This window comes from Synchytrium microbalum, assembly GCF_006535985.1.
Source record: "Synchytrium microbalum strain JEL517 chromosome Unknown SmJEL517_scf0006, whole genome shotgun sequence".
NCBI classification, from domain to species: Eukaryota; Fungi; Chytridiomycota; class Chytridiomycetes; order Synchytriales; family Synchytriaceae; genus Synchytrium; species Synchytrium microbalum.
Window position 1 is genome coordinate 96,151 of NW_022158355.1, and position 23,983 is coordinate 120,133.

The window sequence follows — 23,983 nt, forward strand, 5'->3', positions numbered from 1 at the left end:
TACTCAACACTTGCAGGTAAGCTGCTATGAATAAGAACGATGGCCATCTGCGTCGGAACGGTCCCAAATTCCAAGCATCATTGAAGAACCCGTTGCAAGTTTTTGAGACGGATGAGACGGTAAATGCACTAGATCATGCCTAGGGGTTCCAGACATATCTAACATATTCATTTCATTGCTAGTGGGATGGATTCTCTTTTCATCCTCCATTCTGGGACATCAACGACCGTTGGCGAGTTCAAGTTGCCCACGGGATTGGAGGTTAGAGGAGCTTTTATCAAGTTCATTCAATACGGACATCATATTTCTTCGACAATTGATACTCCCACTTTGGAGCAAACGCTGTTAAATAGCTAGTTGAATAAAGGAATGAAGTCTGATCCATCGGAACTGTTTGAGTTTAAGGAGTTGAAAGGTGTTGTACCAGCGGATAAAAGTAAACAGGCTGCCACCTCGATGAATATTTACAGCACCAACATCAACACTACAAGCAACGAACGTAAACGAGAACGAACAACCGCACTGGTAACGAATCACCAATGTATGGCATGGCTTGGTGCCCCATACTAGAGCCCAAAAGAATTGTCAATATTCCTAGTGTTACCTCTCCACGACTGGCTAGAGCTTTCCACGAACGGTTTGAGAGGTGATTCGCGAATCCATTTGCCCCCATATTGGAATCATCTACAGGCACCATCGTGTAGTCTATGTCCCAAACCCACTGCGCAGAACATCGTCACCACCAGGCAACTTCGACAGGGTACTTCGACAAGATGCAGCGTACTCAAATGGGTCTTCTGCAAACATTTCATCTATCACATGAACTATGGCCTGTGTAGGCTTACGATATATCTGTAATGACCCTCCCAAATATGGTAAAATTCGAAACACCCATTCACGGAGTCCGTAATAATCAAGCTGCTGAAGCACTTAACTTGAGTCTTGCTGCAGTGAAGAGCAAGAAGGGATCCGTGCTATTGTGTGGGATCGCTGAAACAGTCGGTGCTGTGTTGCCAGTGGATTCAGCTGATTTGGAATTGCCGCTTTTGCCATTACTCGCTGCATTGCAGAAGATTACTGGATTGAGGGCAACAAGAGCCCACAGCAATTCACATGTTACCGTTGTGCAAATGGCATCTTCTATTTACTTGCATAAGAATGTTACAAAACTTCTACATTTATCTATACCTTACTTTTTCAAGGAAGGCGTTGGAGCACGAGGGGGTAGTGCTGGTGCAACACTCCCTGACTTTGATACATTTTTCACAATTACTGGTGGCGATACAACAGCTGACACAGCCGGTTTTTGAGTTACTATAGCAGATAGAGCTTTTGAGCCAGAGTTACTACCTCTGAGTCCTAAACTTCCCGAGCTACTAGATACAGAGCCAACCAACCCACCTATTTCAACCTCTCCCCTCTTTGGAGATGGCTCATCCAGTTTCATTCGAGGTATCAGTGGTGTTTTTGTGTGATTGCATAGTGGACACGATAGACCGACTAGTGGCATTGCAGGTTCAGGTAGGCTTCGTTCACTAGTACTTCGTGATGGTGGATGATTGGAAGATAATGGCTCCTTCATGCTATAGCCTGGACGGGCATACAACGTAGACATGGCACGAGCAACTCTCTCGTTAGAAAAGGCGTTCGTTGCCACATTGAAACTGCTTGGTGCTCGTCCTTCTGCCAGACAACTATAATGATATACATGTCGGCAAAAGAAGGCAACCATTGCTATAGTTGGATCTAAAATTATAGTTGAATTAGACAAAAAAAACCGGTCAGTCAACCCTCGGTGAAAGCAGCCCTTACTGCTGTCCTGGAATATCTGACCACCACACATGGCACACTGCACTTCAGCTGTATAAGGGCAGAATCAGAATAAGCCCTTTGAACGTCCAAGCGAGACGTATGCAAACAACAAACGACTATGCGACTTACGAACAAATGACATCCCACGCTTCTGAGCTCGTTGCAGACTTGTAAGCAGCTCTACCGTATCAGCCAGCAAAATCCGTTCACATCCCTCCCGTAAACTCATCTGGACCCCATAATCATGCATGACCTTGATCAAGGCTGTACGCAATCCAGGAATTTCCAAGTCAGCAGGAATCCGACGAATCAATCTGATGGGATCAATTACAGATCCAAGATTCTCCAGTAGGCCAACAATAAAGTCTAAAGTGTGTAAAAAATTCAACACAATGCTTTAAGAGGTGGCAAAAACTTCCAATATATAAGATTGAGAAAGCTACCTGGCTTATCCATGGAATATTTCATCAAATCATTCCACAGCTCTTCGTCGTTTTGCTCTTTTGCGAACTCAATGGCCTAACAAGATTACACAGACTGAGCAACAACACTCCCCAAACTTTCCAAACAAAGATGCACACTTACTCGTCGGACGTCACCCAACCTCTCAATAATGAGGAAGAGCGCTTTTCGATTGTTACCCATTTTGCCCAATAGAAACACCAACTCGGGTATGAATTCACGTGTTTCACAAATCTCATAAGCCTAATGATAGTCAACCAAAAAACGAAATGGTAGATGAATATAAAGCACTAAGGCTGTCGAGAGACGGAGTGAAATCTGAAGCGACATGTACCTTTCGTAGAGGATAAAATGTACTGCTCTTGAGAAAGTCCAATAGCCTGGCATAATCATACTCGGCATACAATTCGACTTGCAATGGATGATATTCTGCACCCACAAGAGGATCTTTTCGATACAGGGCATCCAGATAGATGTGGAGGAATTTCGGATTTTGTTTAATCTGAGCAATGACTTGAGGTATCTATATGGACAAAAAATAAAGACTCATTGAAGTCATATTCATCGGCACTTGATGGACTCAACACTTACAGGTATTCGATCCGTATTTTGAACCAGTATTTGCACTCCTGGTGCTCGACCTGCAGCTCGAATGCTGGCAATAGCTGGACCAACATCCTCATCATTTTCTTCGATTTGACTCTTGTCCATTGCTTCAGCAATAGCGGTTGATACTACTTGGCCCTTTTCCAGCATGACTTGATCATACTCCAACATGAGAACTGCTCGTGATGACACAAACCCATACAGGTTGTTCATCCATACCAGGTCAAGAATTCCTGGTTGTCGAAGTTTGAGACCTTGTAACAGTGCCTTGTCGAATTGCTTGTTTCGAGTGTATCTGAATTTTGAGAGAAACAGAAATGTGAGGAAACGTACGAAGAAAAAATATATATGGTAACGCCCAGAAATTGCATTACTCACAATTCAAGAGCAGCTTCACTCAAGAATGTATTTGATGGCTCCTTTAGTAACGCTTCTTCCACAGCCTTGATCACGCTATCGGCATCGTAGACTTCATGCGGCCATGATTTGACGGTATCTAAGAATTCCTAATGGCCCAAAAAGGTTGAAATCGTTGGCATTAAAACTTCCGAAAGTATTGACATTTGCATACCTTGTAAGCCTTGGCACCAAGATCATGAGCCAATACCACCTCATAAATGTTGCTGGAGAGTTTGGGATTCTTGATCGGTATTTGTGGACGGATTGCCTGTCAAAGAAACAGGACGTCAAAAGATATCGTATACAACAAAACATGGGTAGACTATACGTGTGTCTGCTTCGCTTCTACAAAAGCCATAATCCACTGATCCCACAAATCCACGTTCTGACGCAAAATCTTTGGGCACATTGCCGCAGCCTCAGCATATTTCCCTGCGAAAGACAACGAGTTGAGCAAAGATGTACGGGTTTCACAAATATCTCAAAACGGTTCCAATTCATCCACACCTTCACCCATTAAAGTATTCATGTACTTTTGACCAATATCCAATATGTTTGCGACTTGCAATCGACCGCCGTACGACTCGCCAGCCTTTTCAGCAGCTCGAAGAGCTTCTTCGTATCGACTTCTTTCGAGAAGCCATTCGATATGGTCTTCTAAATCACGAGGTTTGGCAACCACCACGTCCTTTGGAGAAACAATGAAGAAACTTGATTCCGATGGAGAAAATTCTGGACAGCAAAAAACACGACGGTTACAATTGATAACACGCTAAACAGGTGCTTGCACACTACGACTCTTGGAATTCAAGCGAGGAAATACCAAGACGATAATCATTGGGTTGAAAGTGCTCAAATTGATTCAAAGACAAGACATCGTTTGCGACCTCTTCTCCTTGAGCGTCCAAAATGTATATTTCTGGAGCTCTGGATTTCTAAAAGATTTGGAAAACTCATTTCAGATTTATCAAAAAAAGACAACTCGCATGATTCTGTATCCACCTTTCGCTTGGCAGGTCCGTCTTGGATTACATCAACAGTGCGTGAATCGTCCAAATCAGTCATGAACGCCAAGACAACGAGCATGTTGTTGAATGGTGCTATTCCAGATACGATAAAATCGGTGCGGAATCTAGAGTTTGTGATGTCAGACAGAAGTTTCAAATGGCAGGAATTTTGAAGTCGGCCTACTGGGCAACGATTTCTACGTATTTTGGCGGAAGTCCAGAAGCAACGTCAAATTTGGATCTCTCCTATGGTAACGTACAGCATTAATATGATGCGAGGAGATAAAAGAGCAAGTTATATATAGCGTACTTTGATCACACCAACTTTCACACTATCTGCCCATCCAATCAACAATTCAGTATCAGACTTCCAACATATATTACAGCGATAGAGATCTGGTCTTGGGCTATCAGCAGGTCTGTCGATATAGGCGAATCGTTGCTGAAGAACAGTATCGTAGATCTTGACACCCTAGTTATGTAAGTTGTCGATCAGCAACTTGCATAATCAAGTATTTGTGAAAGACATACTGCGTCGTTGGCCCACGCAATCTGAGATGCTCTCCACTGAATTGCATAAACAGGACCTTCACCAGAATGTAAAACAACGTCCTTGTTCCCAAACCAGCCTAGTTTGAATTGATTTTTTTCAGAGCTTTGCAAAAAAAGGAGGCACGCGGAGGATGGAGAGGCATACCTTTTCCACTCAAATTCAATAGTTCTGCCATGCCACCAGATACAAAGTGCCGTGTCGACTTTTTACTATATTCAGGCTCTAAGGATACTGCCTTGACGGGACGTTTGTAGTTGAATTGCTGAACATCAGCCGAATACAGACTGTTAATCAGGACGCGTCCTAATGTATGATAAGATGAATCCGAGGTGTGCTTTGGCATTGGAGACAAGTCTCAAGACAGCTCACCATCATCAGAAGCACTAGCAATGAATTCTCCATGGGTATCAATACTTAATTGGTTTACAGTAGCAGAATGACATTGGAAACGCTTGACATCGTTGCCGTCCAAGTCCAGAATATGAATAATGCCCCAGTGAGTTCCAAGAGCCTAAGATCAAAGTATGGTGTTGTTATTGTCTGCGTGTCGGAAGAGAGCAAACTGAGAGAGGAACCAGAAGAATAAAAATATAGAATTTTTTACCAGAAATCTCTCAGAAGCAGTCATGCAGCTCACAGAGTCCTTTTTGAGAAGGTCGGCCAGTCCAGTAGTTAGTCTTTGATATTTCAGTTTTGGTTCGTCGTCATCGGATTCGTCACTGTCTTGATCTCCGTTACTAGACTGGCCGTCGCTGATGCCTCTAGCCGATTCACTTCTTCGTTGGCCTGCGGATGATGGTGGTGCTTCGGCAATGTCAATATTGCCACTTTCGACATTTGCTGCAGCTGTGTCTTCCGCCTCTCTTTGCAAGCCTATTTGAGATTCGCTGCCGCCTATATTCGCACTGGAGACTAGGCTAACGTCACTGTTTCGACCTTCCTCCTCCATTTCTGTGTACTCGTCATTTAATCTAATTTACGAACGTTGAACATTGACACTTAGCATTTGCAACCAACTGCAACAGACCAGGGCAACAGACACGTGGTTTCATGAAGATCTTTCTATTAGACACAACGAGCTACACGAAAATTGGAATTGTACTGAAGACTTGTCATGTTCTGCAATCGAATTTGGATATATCGCCGAATCAAAACCCCAATAAAACCCTTTAGACGTATCAGGATACCCACCAAAGAGACAGACCATCACTGCTTATACGTTCAGGTGATTGGCAAAATATCATGGATCTACGTAATTCGATGTACCAGTGGTCGTCTTTTTCGCTTTTTACAGAAAGGTCATATTGGAAGACGCATGCAGGAGCCAACACGCTTGATCGGGCGTGCACCAAGTGTGCAGGTAACTCCTGCTGATACTCCCCCCGATCATACTCCTGTAGATACACCGGCTCGCGCGACCACACCTGATACACTTTACCCGCGTCCCACATTTGCTCCCGTCACGACCAGTGGGAATACCTTACAGTTAAGAAGGCATTCGACAGCTACAGAAAGGTCGGCATCAGTTACAACTACCTCTACAGCCTCCTCCTTATCACTCAACAGGCTAGAACAGGAGCATCGAATATTGTCGGTCAGCGTAGTTCCTGATGGCTCCGATCCTCGATCTCTGTCAGTCTTGCCTGTCGATGCTAGCGATGGTGCCTCGCCGGCTAGCAAACTTGCTATAGCCAGAAATTCGCTAGTCCAACGTGCTGCTGTTGGAAGCTCTCCCCAGAAAATGCCACTTGCAACAGACCCACAATACGTCTCGACACCTTATATCGCTAGTAGAAGTGGCTCAGTTGTATCATATCAGGAACCACGAACCACATCTATCGAATCCCTACAAATCTTACAACCAATACCAATCAATGTCTCCGCCATCAGAATCAAAGCAACACCATCTACCATGTCTAATACAGCTGCTAATACAGTTGCAAGAGCAAAGTCAATGTCGGGTCCCGCTAGAAGTGTCACCTCCTCCAACGATGATCCTATAGAATCATCGCAACCGATAGATTGCGGATCGCAAGAATACATTGAAGAGCCTCAATACAGCGAAGCTCCTCCCCAAGTTACATGGCAAATGAAGACTCGGCAATCGCTGACGAGCTACTGGGAAGTTGTGCTCAGGTACAGGATGATAATATGGACTTTTTTGAAACGTTTCGCTCCACCAGCGAAGATAGACCCCAACGCAACTTGGTACATATGGTGGAACAGAATCATACTCCTTTGCCAAATGGAACAAATCATAGTTATGCCATTTATCATGTCATTTGTTCCGGGCCTCGTCGGAGACTCGTTCCATATGCTGCTGGTTTTTGGTATTTGCTGCTTCATCTTTGACATGGCACTGCTGTGTCATGTGTTTTTCAAGACAAGGCTGCATACGCAAAATGAGTGGGGTGAAGAAATTGACCTCAAAGTTGTTGTCAAAGACTATATGATCAAGAGTTTGGGTATCTTTGAACTACTGGGCGCTCTGCCGTGGGACTTTATAGCTCTTGCTGTACCGTGCGAAATGATGCCTAGCGGTTGGGGGTGAGTAAATCAACATTTGCATGTCACCTGAAGCGATTCGTTTCAAATGCTCTAAAACTCAATTCCAGATGCCATCAAATACGACTGTGGGCCCTATTCCGAGTTTTCAAGTCAATATTTGGATTTCCTCTTTCAACCGTCTTCAATGCCAACCTGCCAGGTCTACCAATAGTAAGAACAGCGTTTGACCATCCAGGACTTGGGGTGTGTTCTTTGACACCTTTTATTTTCTAGCCAATTTCCCGTCTCTGTAAATCCCTGGCTATTTTCATGCTGATTGGACATATAGATACATGTCTCTTTTGGCTTGTGGAAATCAGTCTACCGCCTGGAACACGATGGATTGACGAGACAGCCATACCGCTGACCAACCCTGAGATTTCTTGGACTACACAATATCCTGTCACGCTGCTGGGATCTTTGGCCAGTTTAGTGCTAAAGCTGAGAACAGCGTATATGCCATCCGAGTGTTTATTTGTAGTGTTTGAGGTACGCTCCCTGATCGATCAGACGATTACGGTTCTGGTACTTACGACAGGTTTCGTCCGACATAGTTCATCGCTGGTATATTGGCATATGGTACTCTGTTTGCTGAAATCTTTGCTGTACTACGTATGTTTGATGAGTCTGCAACCAAAGCTCACCAAGGTATACTTGAAAAGTATTGTACGCATGAAACACGCAGTCATCCTAAACATTACACTACATTCTAGATGTGGAGCATCGACTGCATATGGACAACGTGCGAGAGTACATGAGAGAAAACAGTCTACCCCCAGAAGTCCAAGATCAAGTATTGGCATACAAGGAAATACAGTATCGACGTGTGCAAGGAATGGACGAAGCGCATCTTTTTGATGACATTCCAAGATCTGTACAGCAAAAAATTCAAGAACAGCTGTACATGGAGCTAGTGAGATCAGTGCCGCTTTTTGGTGGTGTTGATGATGAGAGGATACGACAAGCCGTCTGTTTTGCCATCAAGGTATATACCAAGATCTGGTTGTTTGTTCCTTTCAGAGTCTTTGTAAATTGAACTCACCATTTGTGTTTCTCTCTAGCCATTGATGTTACTGGACGGATGGATTCTCTTCCACGCTGGAGACGAAGGCCAAGAAATGTTCTTCATCAAATCCGGCAATATTGAAATATGTATCGGTCCGGAGCAGCGTGTGGTAGCCACTCTTGGTCCTGGAAATTTCTTTGGAGAATTAGCCCTGTTTGATTCTGACAGTGGCAAAAGAACTGCTACGACACGTGGAAAAGGACAAACCGAGCTATGTGTCCTCTCCAAACACGATTTTCAGCAAATACTGTCTCGATTCCCCTCACTGGCTGAACGTGTTGCTCAAGCTGTTATTGCTCGGAGGGAAGAAAGGGCTAAAAACGAAGTTAAGGCAGCAGAAGCCAGAAGACAAGAAGCAGAAGCTGCAGCCGCACTCGCTGCACAAACCATCCAAACGAGAAGCAGTGCTATGATACAAAGAGTGATCAACATGTCTTCCAAAATGCTGGTCAAAGCTATTGGAAGTACCACATCATTAACTGTATCCACACGCCAAGGACCGACCCCCGGCAAGAGTGGGGCCTCTATACTGCTCCCTGGCAGAAGCTCTGTTGGAATGGACCACAGGAGGAACGAATCACATCCGTCACATATGAATCAAAGCCTCTCCATTCAAGTGGACGATGAAAACAGTAGTCGAAATGAGAGTGATAGCGGCACAGATTCTTTCCTAGAAGAATCAGATTCCGATGGAAGCCAAGAGAATGTTATCGTTCATTCACCCACTTCCCGCCGTGCGTCACGAAATCCCTCATACATACAGAGTAATTCTCTCCTTCAGGTCGGCAACCCATCATCCAATTCCAACCTTCAGAACCCTCTCCTCAAAGCTGACCGTCGCAGACCAAGCCAGTCATCACTCAGATCATTCACCCACAACAGCCAAAATACGGAAGCTCCGAGACTACCCAGTGCCATGTTACGCAGCTCGAAAAGCTTTGAAAGCAACAAGAGCAGGCAGAGCATCACTGCCAAGGACCTTGAAGATATAACAGGTCAAAAAGATAGTAGTGGCAAGAGTATCAGTGGTGGTGGCAATTCACGAGGAGTAAGATTCAAATCAGCCAATGACAACAGGAGAGGGTCTATCCATTCCGACCATAAACGAAAACAAAGGAAACGAAGGCCATCGCTAAAAACGTTGACGAACGTCCTGAAATGGCAACCACCTGCCGAGGCAATATTACCTGCAGATCCCTTGTATAGAGAAGCACATTTGAAAGCATGGAAACAATCGTTTTGGAGGCGGCATGAAGCTGCAATCAATAGTGTGGGACGGCAAGTGGAGGGTCGTGCCCGTGGAATGTCAGTTTAGAACAAAAGAGCGGTCAGTTTTAGTGTGTTGATACGAGGATTTCTGTTTCTGTATATATCTAATCTGGAAATACACGTAAACTCACGCTGAAACCTGCGTTGTCGTTTGTAAATGTGCGTTTGATAATTCGAATTGAACTTTTGACGCCATTTGCGCCGTATCAGCATTACGATGATCCTGGGAGACGTATACCTCGATTCGGCACTCATATTTGTGTTGGTTGCCGTACTTGCTGTCACGATTGGTAAGGCAATCTCGTCGAAACTTGCACGGAATGTTTGTTGACCATTTCCACCCACTGTGCTAGTTGTGATATTGAGCTATTTCAGGAAGGCTACCAGTCGCAGAGACACATTCCTGATCACTGGCCTCTCAGATGCTGGCAAAACTACCCTATACCTTCGTGTACGTTGCAACAAACTCGCAGACATTTGTTGTTAACATTTTGTGATGATCCACTGATATACGCATTGTACTAACTCGCCTAGTTACGATATGGAAGAATAAAACCTACGCATACATCAATGCAAGAAAACGAAGGGCTTTTTGCCTTACACACGGAGGTTTGGCATCGCAATATTCCAAAATCGCAAGGTGCCAACGAGACGTTTTTATCAAACTTAGAATGCCGACAAGGCAAATGCACCAATCCACATTGTAGATGTGCCAGGCCACGAAAAGTTACGGTACAGGTTTGCAGAATTCCTACCGATCGCACGAGCAATCATTTTTGTAGTGGATTCTTCGACGATTACACAACAAGTACGAAGATCCGCTGAATATTTATATGATATATTGGCAAATCGACATGCTACGGTACCCAAACCGATACCTATACTTGTGGTTTGCAACAAGTCGGATCATTTGCTGGCTGCTTCTGAGGGCAAGATTCGAACGTTGCTGGAAACGGAAATGTAAAACTCATGAGATCCACAGCGATATGAATCGTTTGCTAACACAAATCATTTTTATGTAGAGACAAGCTTCGAGCAACCAGAGCAGCAGCCTTGGATAAACAGGATAGTGGTGGACAAGAAGAAGTGTATTTGGGGTTTGACAATGAGGCGTTCAAGTTTGATCACGTACCGAGCGACATTACATTTGTCAAGTCATGCCTAGCTGGTACAGAAGACGAGATTAGCGGTATTGAGGACATTATCAATTGGATTCAAGAATCATCGTAAAAAATATCTAGTTTTTAACCGACGTCGTATTATTCACTAGTAAATTCAGTATCACGAACTATAGTAGCAGATGCAAGGGTTCAATGATGCTGGGATCTGGCAACACATTGTACTGCCTTTGTTTCGCGTCCAGTTCCTGCCGTGAGGAACGATATCCGGGTCCTCGCTATCTCTAACTTGTAATTTGGATAAGTCTAGTCGGCCAGTTGCGTGTGTCGACCACTGCTCAGCCGTTCCAGGTCAAAACGCGTGCAAAATAGTCCAAGACAACGATCCAAAATTTCATTTTTTGTTTTTCACACCGCGGACCAATCGAGCAAGTTACAGGAGAGTTGGACGATATATTATAGTCGTCTTTCACATCCCTTAACGGTGCTGTATGGCTTCAGCGCCAGGCCAGCAACAATACAATGGCCAACAAACGCACCAACAACAAATTTACAGTGCCCAACGCCCACCACCTTACAATGGCAGTCCTTACATGCAGATGCAGCAGAATCATGGAGGAATGGCTCCCACTATACCTGGATTTACAGCACAGGCACCGTTTCTTCCCCAAACATCAACCGTGCAACCTCAGCAGACAATGTATCAAGTCCAGGCGTATACGGACAGGCCAAATCATATGGTCCCTCCCCAGATTATAACACGGTCTCTCAGTATGAACCACCAGAGTATAGTTAGCCCGTCTATCTATTCTCCTCAACCTCAACAGCAGCAACAAGTCCATATTCCTTCACAACAACCACACATGGCGACCTCATCACAGGCTTTTCTGCCACAGGGAGCACCGACATATCCTCAGCAGCAGATACCACACTCGTATATGAGCCCGGTGCAAGCACCTACACCACCTCTCGATGATCCGATAATTGCAAGAACTGCTTCGAACTCGTACATTCCGTGAGTGCTGTTTGTAAGTTGTTGCCCGACAGTGCAAACGACGGCTGAGCGTGTGTTTTCTATTAGATCAACGAACTCACCGCAATCGGGGCTATCTAGACTATTACATTATTCAGAATTCCTCAACCCACCACCAGAAGTAAGAGGTTTTGTCAGTAATTCTAGATCACTTTAGATTGATGCCTGCATTTTCAAATAGCACAAGACGAATATAAATTATTGGAAGATGTTTGTAAATGAGTTTTACTCGCCAACTGGAATACTCAAGTACACGTTGTGGAATTCACAGCATAGGGAGGCCCGAAATTTTGGTACACTTCTGCAGCTCACGAATTTTCGATATTCATTATTCGCTGATTCCTTATTCATCCCTGGTAGACATGGGAGTAGCCATACTTCCAAGGTATTTTCAAGTAAATTCAGAATCGGGAGTGGGCCACATTCAGCTAGTGGTGGAGCAGGTTCGTGAATCCACTACTCCTCCGCCGCATTCCGGATCTATAGTGGAAGCTCCAAGAGCATCCATCATATATCATTTTGACAATGGAGTCCAGGTGAGTCTACCTCGTCCCTTGCCTAGTTGGAGGGAGCTAACATATTATAAAACATTAGTTATTCGCCGCGGGCCGACTACGAGTTGTCTTTAATGACAAGGTCAAGATTGAGACATTCGAGTTTATAACGACAAAACATATTGAATACATTCCACGGGCTCTTGTTGCCCCTGAAACTGATCCCCAAGACAATGACCGGCAACGGTCACAGCTGCCGCAGAAGCCCGGTGTTCGCCCAAATCAACAAGGAAGTGCAACGGGTCAGAAACCACTACCAGATTCACCTGTGAATGAATTTGGCATTACAGTCCGGACGATGCGATGTTTAGAGGTGTGAAGGATTGAAGAGCATACTGAAGTTACTTTGACGCTAACACTGTTCCGGTGTAGATTGCCGAAGTTGTAGGACAGATGCGAGAGCTGATAAATTTCAACCTTAACTCGTCAAGTGGACCCATACGTAAGCGTCGCAACCCTCATTGGATTTGAGACATGTTGGCTAAAACATCCGACACTTTCTGTAGAGTCGTTGCAAATGTATGCTCAAACGCTGCGAGAGTATCAAGCTCGTCAATTACAAATGTCCTTCTCTTTCGACCCTTTGCCAGGATTTGCTCCAGAAGTCGGTCCACGTAAGTTGAATTTAACACTTTTATGTTCAAGCTGTCAGAAAGTTACTAATATGACACAATAGTCCTGACCGCTTCCAGCTCTGCCAACACTGGCTCAAATACTATACCAACTCCTACTGCTACTGAACAACGTGCTTCTGTTGAGCAACCTGCTGCCGAGACATCACGAAGTAAATCACACACACAAAACTGATTGTTGTTTTGGTATCGTGAAATGATCTTTCGAGTACTGACGTTGGTCATCTACTGCTAGATAAACAGAAACGGCAGTCTGACGTTTCGATTGACGTATCTGTGGAGACTGTAACATCGAAAAAGAAGAAGACTAAGGGCAAGCAAGCTTCCCCTCGAGTGGCGGCCAAGAAACCACCAGCACGATCGCGTAAGGCTAAAGTTGACGATGATGATGACTATGATGATGATGACTAGGTAATAATAAGGATAAACGGACAACGTGTTTGTAGTTATGTAAGATTTAAGATCTCTGTAGTCTGTAATTTGCATTATACATAGTTCCCTGTGATCGTATAAACGTGTTAACCGCGTAAGCTTGAATACTGGGCTCAATTCGACAATGATACACACCCGCTATTGAATGAAGCTCAACACTAGTAACAGACGGAAGAACGAGAAAGTCCCATCTAATCATATCTCAGGAGAGCGCCATGACTTCCTATCAAGTTCTGTGGTGTTCCAACATGTACAAGGATGTAAGTTTCTGGTTGGAGTTTTCGCAATAGTTTTAGCTTGATCTTGACAGGATTCAGATGCATAAAGTGCTAATTTCTCTTTATTGATTTAATGTTATATTACATATCTCGTAGAAGAAGCGCAAGACTTGGAATGATGGCATCATCACAGTGGATTCATCAAGGGCAGTACTTTATGATGACAGGAAGATCAAACTCGACAGGTAAAAAGACAGCTCGATATTGATAGTACTACGCTTGATATTCTCCTAATATTTCCATCATTCCCTAGTCTATTTGTAAACGCATCAATCTCGTTCGAATCGGGAGCTGAAGTTCAGTTTGATCGATTCCTTGTTGAAGTTGAAAAGGCTCTTTCGGCTGATGGGAAGCCTGTAGAGCCACCTGTAAATATCTTGGAACGTTTCACAAATTTTGGTTACCGCTCTCGTTTATTGAAGTTTGCTTACACCTTAGGTCGTAACAGCTCATGCTCCCATTATTCGAAAAGTTCTTGCAGGTCGACCACGAACTACTCCACGTGTCTCGCCAGATGCAAATCAGCCTTCATCAGCTCGTGCTGATCGTGAGGATCTACAGCCTCCTCCACTAGCGCCGGCACCAACGGCATCTCCGTTTGTAGTTGCTGCAGTGACTGTAGATCAACCTTGCCAGCCAAGTCCTCCAACCCTACCAATTCCATTAGCACGGCGACACCCTGGTTTATCACGTCTAGCACCCGTGTCAGCGTCTAATCCCGTGTCTACGTCAAACACAGACTTCCAGAATGTGAAAACAAGTACAGGGCAGGAGGCTCTTGTTGATGGACCACCTCCCGCCAAAAAGACAAAGACCATGGCTGAGATTATGGCTGAATTCAGTCGTCCACCGCTAGTTGATACGGTAGTAGAAACACCAGTACCAGTCACTCGGTCGGAAGCACCAGTAGTCCAAGGACGTGAATCCACACTAGTTAGACCCGTTCCACCTGCATCTATTATTGGCTATTTGGTTGATGATCCTATGGACGATCTGGATGCTATACTCGACTTTGGTAGTACGCCAGCTCGAGTATCACCGAAACGAAACCTCGGAATGATGGAGCAATCAGTTGGTGTAAATAATAATCCTGTTGAACCTCATATAAATGGACTCAAGCTGACGGCTACCGAAGCATTGATGAAGTTGAAGGAGAAAATGATAGATAGCCGTCTCAGAGTATTGCAGCCAACCATCACAAACCAACAGAAACCAGTACCTCGAGTTGACACCAAACAGTACGACACTAGAGATAACATAGCAAGACCATCAAATCCACCAGTTGTTCGAACTTTTGGGTTTGGCCTTGATCTTCCATCTGACATTAAACAGCAAGTAATTGAAAGCCCATTAAATGCTGCTTTACGAGATTTGAAAAATAATCTACCACCAGCAGCACCTCTTATCGAAGCTGGCTTGGACGATAAATTAATGGATTGGAATTTCGATTTAGAAGTCTTTGGTCTAGATCTTGATAATGTGGTTGAAGGTGCTGCCAATCAGGTAGATGGACAGCAGCAACCACCACCTCGTATTCTGGAATTGCAAGGTGTCGGTACAAGTAAAGACTTCTATCAAGCTGTATTGCACCCCATCAATGACAACTATAGTAATAGTGATGATTATGTTGATGGGGGCTCTGATATGTTGGAAATGCCTGAACTTGAATTTGAAATGAATGAGTTTGATCAGGAAGTGGACCTAGCACAGGGACTGCCAGAAATTGGTGTTGTGGTACCAGGAGAAGTGGTATCAAGTCCTGTGATTGTGTAAGCACAAATAAAGGGGTTAACGCTTAATATAATTACTCACCTCGTTTCCGAGTAGGACACCCATGATACCACCAAACTCTCGGTTCTTACGCTTTCCGACCGCAGAAGGTGAGTGTGTTGTTAAACCTATTCCGAGTCGTACTCAATATTCCAGGCACAAACGTTATCTTTATGTGCTCTAGAATGTCAAAAAATGGGTCAGCGTAGATTATTACGTGTGTCGGATATTCCAACACGGTTTGCCAACAAGGACCAATATCGCACTGCCTTTGTCAATGCAATCACGGAATGTTTGCAAGTAAAGTGATGAGCTTTCCACTTTCCCATCTCATACAGAAATATCTATATAGGCTGAAACTTTCGTTGTGTTTTGTCTAGATTCAAATATCCAACATTGCTGTCGCTTTTCGCAAGGCTGTTGCATCTCATCGTGGTGATGATTTGGTCAAATCAGTTGAGAAGTCAGGAACTCCAATATACGCAAGATGCTCTCTTGAGTAAGTGTCTTTTCACAATACGAGTCATATCACTATCTCACAAGATTAATCCGTAGACGCCGGTCTCTGCCGTCATTCGCAGGAGGACAGGGAGGTCGTCCAGCGAACGAAGCTCATTTCGTGTTGGGTGTCTCAAGAAAGGAACCAAATGCAGCTTACTCCAAAGGCATGTTAACATCAATTCACAATTTTTTTCTCGCTGTCGCCGTTACGCTGAATATGAAATGTAATAGGCACCATTTGGGTGGTCTCGAACTCTATCGACTTTATCAAGGACGAAACCTTTTTTGCCAAGACATTCTTTTATGGATTGTCAAATATGTCATTAGACGTGAGTACGAATAACTCTCAAGCAAAACAAATCGCTGAATCTCACAATTCATCTTTCAACAGCTGGTGCCATACTCTCCTGAGGATCTAAGAATTGCCTCAACAATAGCTTCAGTCTCTTCAGGCGAAAGAGCACTCTACGCCATACGATTATGTGAAGCCAGCTCCGAAGACATCATGATCCAGAACCTTGAATCGAAGGCCAGAGGCCGTTTGATTCCATATCTACTGGACGGCAAGCAAACTACTACTGCCTCAACAAAAGGACCATTGACTCGCGCCGGCTCATCAACCAATGGGTTTGTGAGCCCTGCCATGAACTCTTCGCTGATTATAAATCGTGAAATGCCCAAATTTCTAAAAATCAGAGACGACGTGGGCAAGGAATATAAATTGAACGCCGATCAAACTGCGGTATTGAATGCTTTTGCTGCTAGTGTCTCTGGTGGATCCCATGTCACTCTAGTACATGGTGTATTTGGATCCGGCAAGAGTTTCTTGTTGATGGTGTTGATTATCTTTTTGAAACGAGTCGCGGATGCTGGTCTGACAACCAAGGAGATGACGTCAAAAGAGAAGTTTCGAGTAGCCTTTGCGTCAATGACAAATGGTGAGCGATTTCTGGCATGGCTTCCGTCTGCGTTAGTTTTTTCCTGTTCTCTGCAAATACTTTCTGACGTTTGAGGTTTAGTTGCCGTCGATCGAGTACTACTAGGCCTTTTGAAACTCGGGTTTAGAGACTTTGTACGTGTTGGTAGTCTGAAAAGGATTTCAAAAAAGCTTTTGCCATTTGCTGGTCAAGTCAAGCCGTCACAAGAAGGTTTGTGCATTAAAGCCTCACGACTAATCTTTCTTTCCTCGATCTGTCTAACTTGGAGCGAGCAACATTTAGAGATTAAAGAGCTCGTTTCAAGACATGATGAAGGAGGAGACGGTGATGATAATGATGGCGAAGGAGATGATCGTGATGTTAAAAAGGCCATTGCGCGATTCAAATCAGACAAAGGCAGAGAAGCTATAAATTCTGCCTTCTTGATGGGTATAACATGTATAGCTACCAGCTTTGAAGCCGTCAAGGATGTGAGTGTATTTCCTGTTTGGAAGTTTGGTACGCCTTTATAATTTTTCATTTTTTTCGCGCTACTTGTAGAAAGAGTTTGATATTGTCATATTGGATGAAAGCAGTCAAATTCCGGAACCTCTATCGTTGTGTCCCATAAAGCAATTCAACTGCTCCAAGGCTGTAGGTCATATGTGCTCGGGCGCTTTTTTTACTGGATACATTTCATTTACAGTCATTGCTTCTAGATATTGGTTGGCGATCCAAAGCAATTGCCACCAACACTGAATTCAGAATCAGCCATTTCTACTGGTCTTGGTCGAACAATGTTTGAACGCCTTGCAGACATAGGAATGAAACCGATTCGGCTTCGAGTGCAATATCGAGTATGCATATTATGTATACTACATGCATATTTTTTGTTCTGGAGAAGTCTCTGTCAGTTTTAACATTGCCCTTATTTTATAGTGTCATCCTCGCATTTCCAGTATCGCCAATGAACTCTTTTATGGCAACACGTTAATCAATGGATGTACAGAGGAAGATCTGACGCCTTTGATTGAAGGACTACCGACTTTGGCGTTTGTTGATGTAGAAAATGGAAATGAAGAACACCAACGAGGTGGGACGTACTGTAATCCGAAAGAATGTGATGTTGCTGTACGATTGGTCAATGCATTGTTGAAGCGAAGGATTCCTGCTGCGGAGATTGGTGTGATTTGTTTGTGTAAGTTTCGCATTCGATCTCTTGCGCTTGACTTTTTTTCTGTACAATAATCTGTTTTCCCTCAAACTTGCTGAAATTCTTCATATGATAGACAAGGGTCAAGCTGACAGCATTGATACAGCTTTGCGAGGTGGATCGAGAAAGAGTCCTGTCCAGGTATCCACCGTTGATGCGTTCCAAGGGGCTGAGAAGTCAGTCATCATACTCTCAACAGTCAGGACTGAGAATATTGGATTCATTGATGAAACGAGGTGATACCAATAGTCTTTGCAAGTTTTGAAACAATGATATCTGACAATGAGCATGTTTAGGAGAGTCAATGTTGCGCTTACTCGAGCAAAACGTCACTTGTTTGTGCTTGGAAATGCAGGCTTGCTTTCTCGTTCACGTTTATGGTCACGAGTGATTAATGATCATTGCAAAAGTAAGTGCCTGCTACATTATTCACCATTTGGCTCTCTTTTGTTTGGCATATCAACTACCAAATCAATAGAATATGACTCTGGTGTAGTAGTGCCAATGGAACTTCTCGACCTAGTACAGGCAGGCGTCTCGAACGATGATGACATTGCCTCGCTGTGTCATGGAGCATTTGAAGAGAAGGCTGCGCGAAAAAAGAAACCTTCTGTGAAGAGAACACCAGCTCAAATTGATTTGTTTGGGCCTGGTACTCAAATGAGTCAGTTAACACCACCAAGTGATGAGAATAATGTGACTATCACAACAGCTGGTGAAGGGTCTGGTTGGCCATGATTTGTAGCATTAGCACTCGTATATTATTTAGAACCTCGCGATGCAAGATTAGTACACGTAATATTCATAATATAAGCTTCAGCATTCAGTGTACGGCGTTCTGCCTCGTATTTTAGTGTTGTTATTCGGTTTTGCTTAAACCTAACCGTCCAAAACACCCTAAGCAAACACACTTCACTTCGCTTGATCCAATGCTTTCTGGGGACGAAGAGGACGGGGAGACTGCCATAATGAGCGAAACACAATTGATCCCACTATCGGATGCTCCCGTAAGACGCAGGCTTTCCATATATCAGAAAGTGAAAGCTTTCGACGAGGAAGACGATGACGACAAAGTTGGTACAGCTACGAACGAAGAGCCAAGTCAAGGCGCTATAGCTTCTGGTGGACTTGTTGGTGATGATTTAGATGAAGGATTCGAAACGTTGCAGCCATTGTCTGCAAATCAACATTTGGGTTTTGATGGTGAATGTGATTGAACATTATTTGTTCGTTTGATCTGGAGGAAACCACGTTCATTATGATTTTATGCAATATTTTGACATGTTTTGCTGCTAATTATCTACTAGATTCGTTCGTAACGAAGCGCAAAACACCTCGAAAACGACTGGTTAAGCAAGTTTGGGAAGAAGGTCCATTCAAGATAGGAACTACATCTCATCATACTACCGCCAATATCGCTACGAGTACCATCACGCCTCCTCAACCCATACGCCGTCGTGATTTACCTACAGTCACTGTCACAGCAACGCCATACTGTACTCCCGGAAATATCATCGATTCTTCGCCGTCGCCTACAGATCCACGTAAGATATCTGTATCTCCTACGTCATCGGCTTATACCACACCATCTGAACATGCATCATCGCCTCAGCAATCGATTCAAGTTACCCCAGTGTATAATGATGTTGATGGAGGGTTAAATGATGACTATCATTATCAGAATGATTATGAAGAACTTGGTTTCGAACATCTGCAGATATCGGAGGATTTACGTGTAACGGATGATGATGAGCAGCATGGTCCTGAAGTAGATGAAGATGAGACACAACAAGATGAATCACAGCAGCAGTCAGATCCTTCATCGGAAGTATCTGATCTAAATCAAGAGCCTGATTTAAATTCAGCACATAATGAAAGTGATGTAGATCCTATAAATCAACTCGATGATGGCGATGACGATACCATAGAAACAGGAGCGAATCCTTCTGAAACGCCAACTAGAGGGGCAGAAAGTGAGGAGGAATCGCCTATAAAGTTGTTTGGACGTAGAGGTACACCTGCAGCTCGAAGGAGAGTCGTCGTTTCCTCTGATGAAGATGAAGAAGCCGACGCAGAAGACGACGAAGAAGTAAATTCCCCTCATAAAGCACGAGTAGACCTTATAAATTGTCAAAATTCAACCTCTCCAGATCCCCGTGACGACCAGTACGTTAGTTTGGTAGAACAGGACGAAGGACCATCACCAGCATTATATAAAAAACGTCCACAGAAGAGTAAACGTGCCATCATCTCGGAGGATGATGAAGACGAAGTACTTGTCTTGTCACACTCTCAACCACCATCCAAAACTCACATTCGTCCATTAAACCCAGCACCATTACAACCAGTGCATCGTGAACCTTTTGTCATTCATGATTCGTCTAGTGAATCCGAAGAGTCTGTGAAAGTGATTTCGAGAAGGGTGCCAAAACCGGTATATGCTGTTAATCTAGATGACTCAGATGATGACGAGGAGGAGGTTAATGTGCGTATAGTTGGTCGTGATGTTAAGGGCAAAGCAGTTGTAAAGAACTGTGATGATGTTGAAGACAAGGAGAATCAGGATGAGAATTCTGATGGATACTTACACTTGTATGTGGTTTGCACGGTGCCTTTCAATTTCTATCGCCACATCCGTTTGACACATTTTGTGTTTTAGTGAACCGAGCAGTACTCGTCCTGTTACCAAAAAAGCTTGGTCACCAGACTTGAAACATACTGTCTCGACCCCTTTGATGAGAGCTACACGTATGTAACGTGTGCACTTGATTAACATTGTCTCAAACAACAACAAAGTGGCCTTCCTGTTTTTAGCCAAACTTCCTAGTGCAACACCAGCATCAAAGAAGTTCAAACAGACCCGTGAATCTATGGCTCAAAGTTTGTATGCAGAATTCAATACTCGAGTCTTTGGAAACCGTCTCAACGATGTGGCAATCACGTGGTCTGTTAAGTTGAACAAGACAGCTGGAAGGACTTGGACTAGGCAGTACGTTTGTGAACGTGTCTTCTTTGAACTTCAGTCCTGCTATTCAAAACTTGATGAAGTACCATGCAGGCCTCTGACGATATCACACCTTACATTAGGGAAATGCGAAACGGAGAAGTCGTTCGGTTGGCTAGAATTGAATTATCGAGTAAAGTTATCGATGAGGAATACAAGCTACGAAATACTCTCATTCACGAGCTATGTCATGCGGCGTCCTGGATAGTCGATGCCTCGAATAAACCTCCTCACGGAGGAGTATTCAAGAAATGGGGCACTCGAGCGGAACGACAGTATGCTGACATTGAAGTTACGACACTTCATTCTTACGAGATTTCCTACAAGTTTCATTATCAATGCACGAACTCCTTGTGCTGTAAAGTGTAAGTTTTGTTGAGGTTGGTTGGAGCTGTTAAGAACAAAAAAAGCGAAGCATTATTGTCATGTCACTGCATTGCACTGCTTGTTTTCTTACAGCGTTAGCTTCGTTTTTAGATATTGTCGACATTCCAAATCTATTGACACGACCAAACAAGCTTGCGGAGTTTGTAACTCCAGGCTGATATTGTTGGCAAGGCAGTCTGATACCAAAAAGGACGGGACTCCCAGAGCACCTTCAAAGTTTGCTTTGCATGTCAAGGTAACGATCGAGACTCACGACTTCACGTATTACCATGATACGAAGCTAAAAGAAAACGTACGAACTCAAAAATTGCAGGACCACTTCAAAGCCACCAGAGAGCAGAATGGTGGAGCATCCCATGGTGAAATCATGAGGATGCTGTCGGAGTCTTACAAAGCTCTAAATATTCAAAAAGTGGACACTCCTGGTGGTGAACAGCTCTAGTGAAGGTTGAATTGGTTGGCTCTTGGGAATCGACTGGGTGCTGTTAGTAGAAAGAACCTGATGTTGTGGTAAGCATGTTGTGCACGTCCTTTCCACCTCATGAAGTGGACCGTTAACAAACCCCAACCGAATGATGTAGAAATGATAGAATTCAGCATATCCAGATCCCTAGGTTGCACTAGGTTACACGTTGCAAGGTTCCATATTTGTTGGCATCACACTTACAGTATTCAAAAAAGTCTAAACTTGACAATGGCCGAAATTGAGTAGAAGATTCATCATTGTCAAAAGCGGGACGTGATCTGGATGTTCTCTTACTTTGCGGAAAGAAGATGACTTGGCAATAGTGCCATGCAATGAGTAGGCGACAACACCAATAGCAGCAACGACAAGAGTCCAACACGTGCGAAGCCAACAATAGCGAGTACATCAAGTCCAAAAAAGCGAAGCAAGTGTCAACACGTGTCATGGAACGTCCCGGAAGATTCATATAAGAACTCTTATCATTTTATACCGTTCTTCAGAATTAGGACTTGAGCAAGAATTGGGGTAACTTTATATCTATTTCAAAGGCCAACTAAGAAGCTGAATTCGTCACAACAGTCCAAGCAAGCCTCATTCCTAAGTAGTCCTGCAACCCATCTGCCCTTGCAAGGGGGATCTCTCGTAGGCTTGAGAGAGAAGCAGCACCAATGTCCATAAGCTGGTCGATTAAAGTTTTTTGTCAGATCAAGTACTGAACTCGCACCAGCTTGTTCTTACCTCATCCCGACGCAAAAGGTTCTTGACGTAAGCAGAGCCGACGTCACCTACATTCCCTTGCATCCAAAAAGGCCCCTTGATCCGTCAGTTGTGAATGGGTCTACTCCAGTCTTGTCAGCAATGCAGCAGGCCGTCACAACTAGTAAAGGGAGAGCAACTGTGCAACCTAATCGCAATGAAATAGCTGAAAATGCAAAAGTTCTACCTGACAGCGAGGGAATCAGACTTGTAAGCTGCTTCGCCAAACCATCCCTGGCGCACCTCGGGCCTGGTAGTCTGACGCTCTTCCCAGGTGCTCATCCACTGGTGAGGTGCGTGTCCTTAAGTTTTCTTTTGAAGAGAAGAAAAATCTCAAGCTTGAGAAGCAATCCATGCAAAGGTCTCGTCGTGGTATAAACAACCCACCGGAACTTCGGTTGGCTCATGAAACTTCGGATGGAGTGAGTTGGGAGTGAGTTCACTCGAGTTTTTGATTTGGGTGGGGGTGCTGAACGGTTTTGAGGTGTTTCATGAACCCAACCGAAGGCCAGTTGAATGACAGTGCTAAGCGAGCCAAAGTTTAGTAAAGGCTCTGCAGACTAGAACCATCAATATGACAATTATTTGAAGAAACGACAAGATGACAAAAGTGTTGATCTTGAGTTTGATGTCGTGGAATGGGAGTCCGAAGACACTCAAGCAAAGAGAGAAGTCATCCAGGCTTTGATTTTGATCGATGGTGAAGCCGTAAATGGCCCTATTACCCCCCAACGATGTAGTTAGCACAGAAATGCGATAAGAAAGCGAAACTCGAAGCTCTTGCAACGTTTCAAGCAAATTGAACTGGCTGTGCCTATGGATGGATTACTTACCATGACATTTGAGATGCTCCCCCACGCTGGGTTGCTTCGCTCTTGCCTTCTATAGCTGAAGGCGCTGTTGTCGTTCCTTACGGTAGTGGAGAACTCGACGGTATTCACGAGGTATAGCCTCTGCGAAGGTCATAGGAAACAATAGAATATTGTCTATATGTTCCTGCTTTGGCCCTTTTCCGACGCATCCAAATTACCCAGTTTTGTCTGCGTTACTGCTTTTCGAAGGTGAATCTTAGAAGGCGTAAGAATCGGGTAGTAGAGGGACGTGAACGGATCCATAGACCATAGATCAGACAAGAATTCCGTAGCTTGGAAACCGAAATATTGTATTGTAAGAGCGATACTATAGATGTCCATTTCCGCGT

General features: G+C 44.1%; 5 protein-coding genes across 5 annotated transcripts; 4 read left to right on the forward strand and 1 right to left on the reverse strand.

The window, feature by feature from the left end:
- Window positions 1-1,189: 1,189 nt before the first annotated feature.
- On the reverse strand, window positions 1,190-5,788 carry SmJEL517_g01692 (uncharacterized protein; the record flags this gene model as incomplete). Its single annotated transcript, XM_031167620.1, has 19 exons — window positions 1,190-1,746; window positions 1,813-1,860; window positions 1,942-2,178; window positions 2,256-2,331; window positions 2,398-2,517; window positions 2,609-2,797; window positions 2,866-3,175; window positions 3,259-3,386; window positions 3,452-3,547; window positions 3,608-3,711; window positions 3,787-4,011; window positions 4,103-4,214; window positions 4,282-4,411; window positions 4,471-4,532; window positions 4,597-4,758; window positions 4,818-4,915; window positions 4,984-5,142; window positions 5,209-5,350; window positions 5,444-5,788. 19 exons carry the CDS (start codon window positions 5,786-5,788, stop codon window positions 1,190-1,192), a joined length of 3,300 nt encoding a protein of 1,099 aa, XP_031026258.1.
- Window positions 5,789-6,154: 366 nt separating this feature from the next.
- On the forward strand, window positions 6,155-9,767 carry SmJEL517_g01693 (uncharacterized protein; the record flags this gene model as incomplete). Its single annotated transcript, XM_031167621.1, has 6 exons — window positions 6,155-7,386; window positions 7,455-7,557; window positions 7,621-7,875; window positions 7,941-8,034; window positions 8,100-8,371; window positions 8,448-9,767. 6 exons carry the CDS (start codon window positions 6,155-6,157, stop codon window positions 9,765-9,767), a joined length of 3,276 nt encoding a protein of 1,091 aa, XP_031026257.1.
- A 171-nt stretch (window positions 9,768-9,938) lies between these two features.
- On the forward strand, window positions 9,939-10,951 carry SmJEL517_g01694 (uncharacterized protein; the record flags this gene model as incomplete). The annotated part of the gene is made up of 5 exons (XM_031167622.1): window positions 9,939-10,011; window positions 10,075-10,172; window positions 10,256-10,330; window positions 10,392-10,681; window positions 10,744-10,951. 5 exons carry the CDS (start codon window positions 9,939-9,941, stop codon window positions 10,949-10,951), a joined length of 744 nt encoding a protein of 247 aa, XP_031026252.1.
- A 2,787-nt stretch (window positions 10,952-13,738) lies between these two features.
- On the forward strand, window positions 13,739-18,907 carry SmJEL517_g01695 (uncharacterized protein; the record flags this gene model as incomplete). The annotated part of the gene is made up of 18 exons (XM_031167623.1): window positions 13,739-13,750; window positions 13,865-13,953; window positions 14,022-14,136; window positions 14,207-15,537; window positions 15,596-15,648; window positions 15,723-15,838; window positions 15,919-16,037; window positions 16,094-16,164; window positions 16,271-16,368; window positions 16,431-16,977; window positions 17,059-17,187; window positions 17,260-17,447; window positions 17,518-17,610; window positions 17,676-17,813; window positions 17,896-18,154; window positions 18,246-18,405; window positions 18,466-18,578; window positions 18,648-18,907. 18 exons carry the CDS (start codon window positions 13,739-13,741, stop codon window positions 18,905-18,907), a joined length of 3,891 nt encoding a protein of 1,296 aa, XP_031026251.1.
- Window positions 18,908-19,137: 230 nt separating this feature from the next.
- On the forward strand, window positions 19,138-22,002 carry SmJEL517_g01696 (uncharacterized protein; the record flags this gene model as incomplete). The annotated part of the gene is made up of 7 exons (XM_031167624.1): window positions 19,138-19,372; window positions 19,477-20,761; window positions 20,829-20,917; window positions 20,984-21,158; window positions 21,257-21,538; window positions 21,714-21,795; window positions 21,874-22,002. The coding sequence occupies 7 exons, from the start codon at window positions 19,138-19,140 to the stop codon at window positions 22,000-22,002; spliced, it is 2,277 nt and encodes a 758-aa protein (XP_031026254.1).
- Between the last annotated feature and the right edge of the window lie 1,981 nt (window positions 22,003-23,983).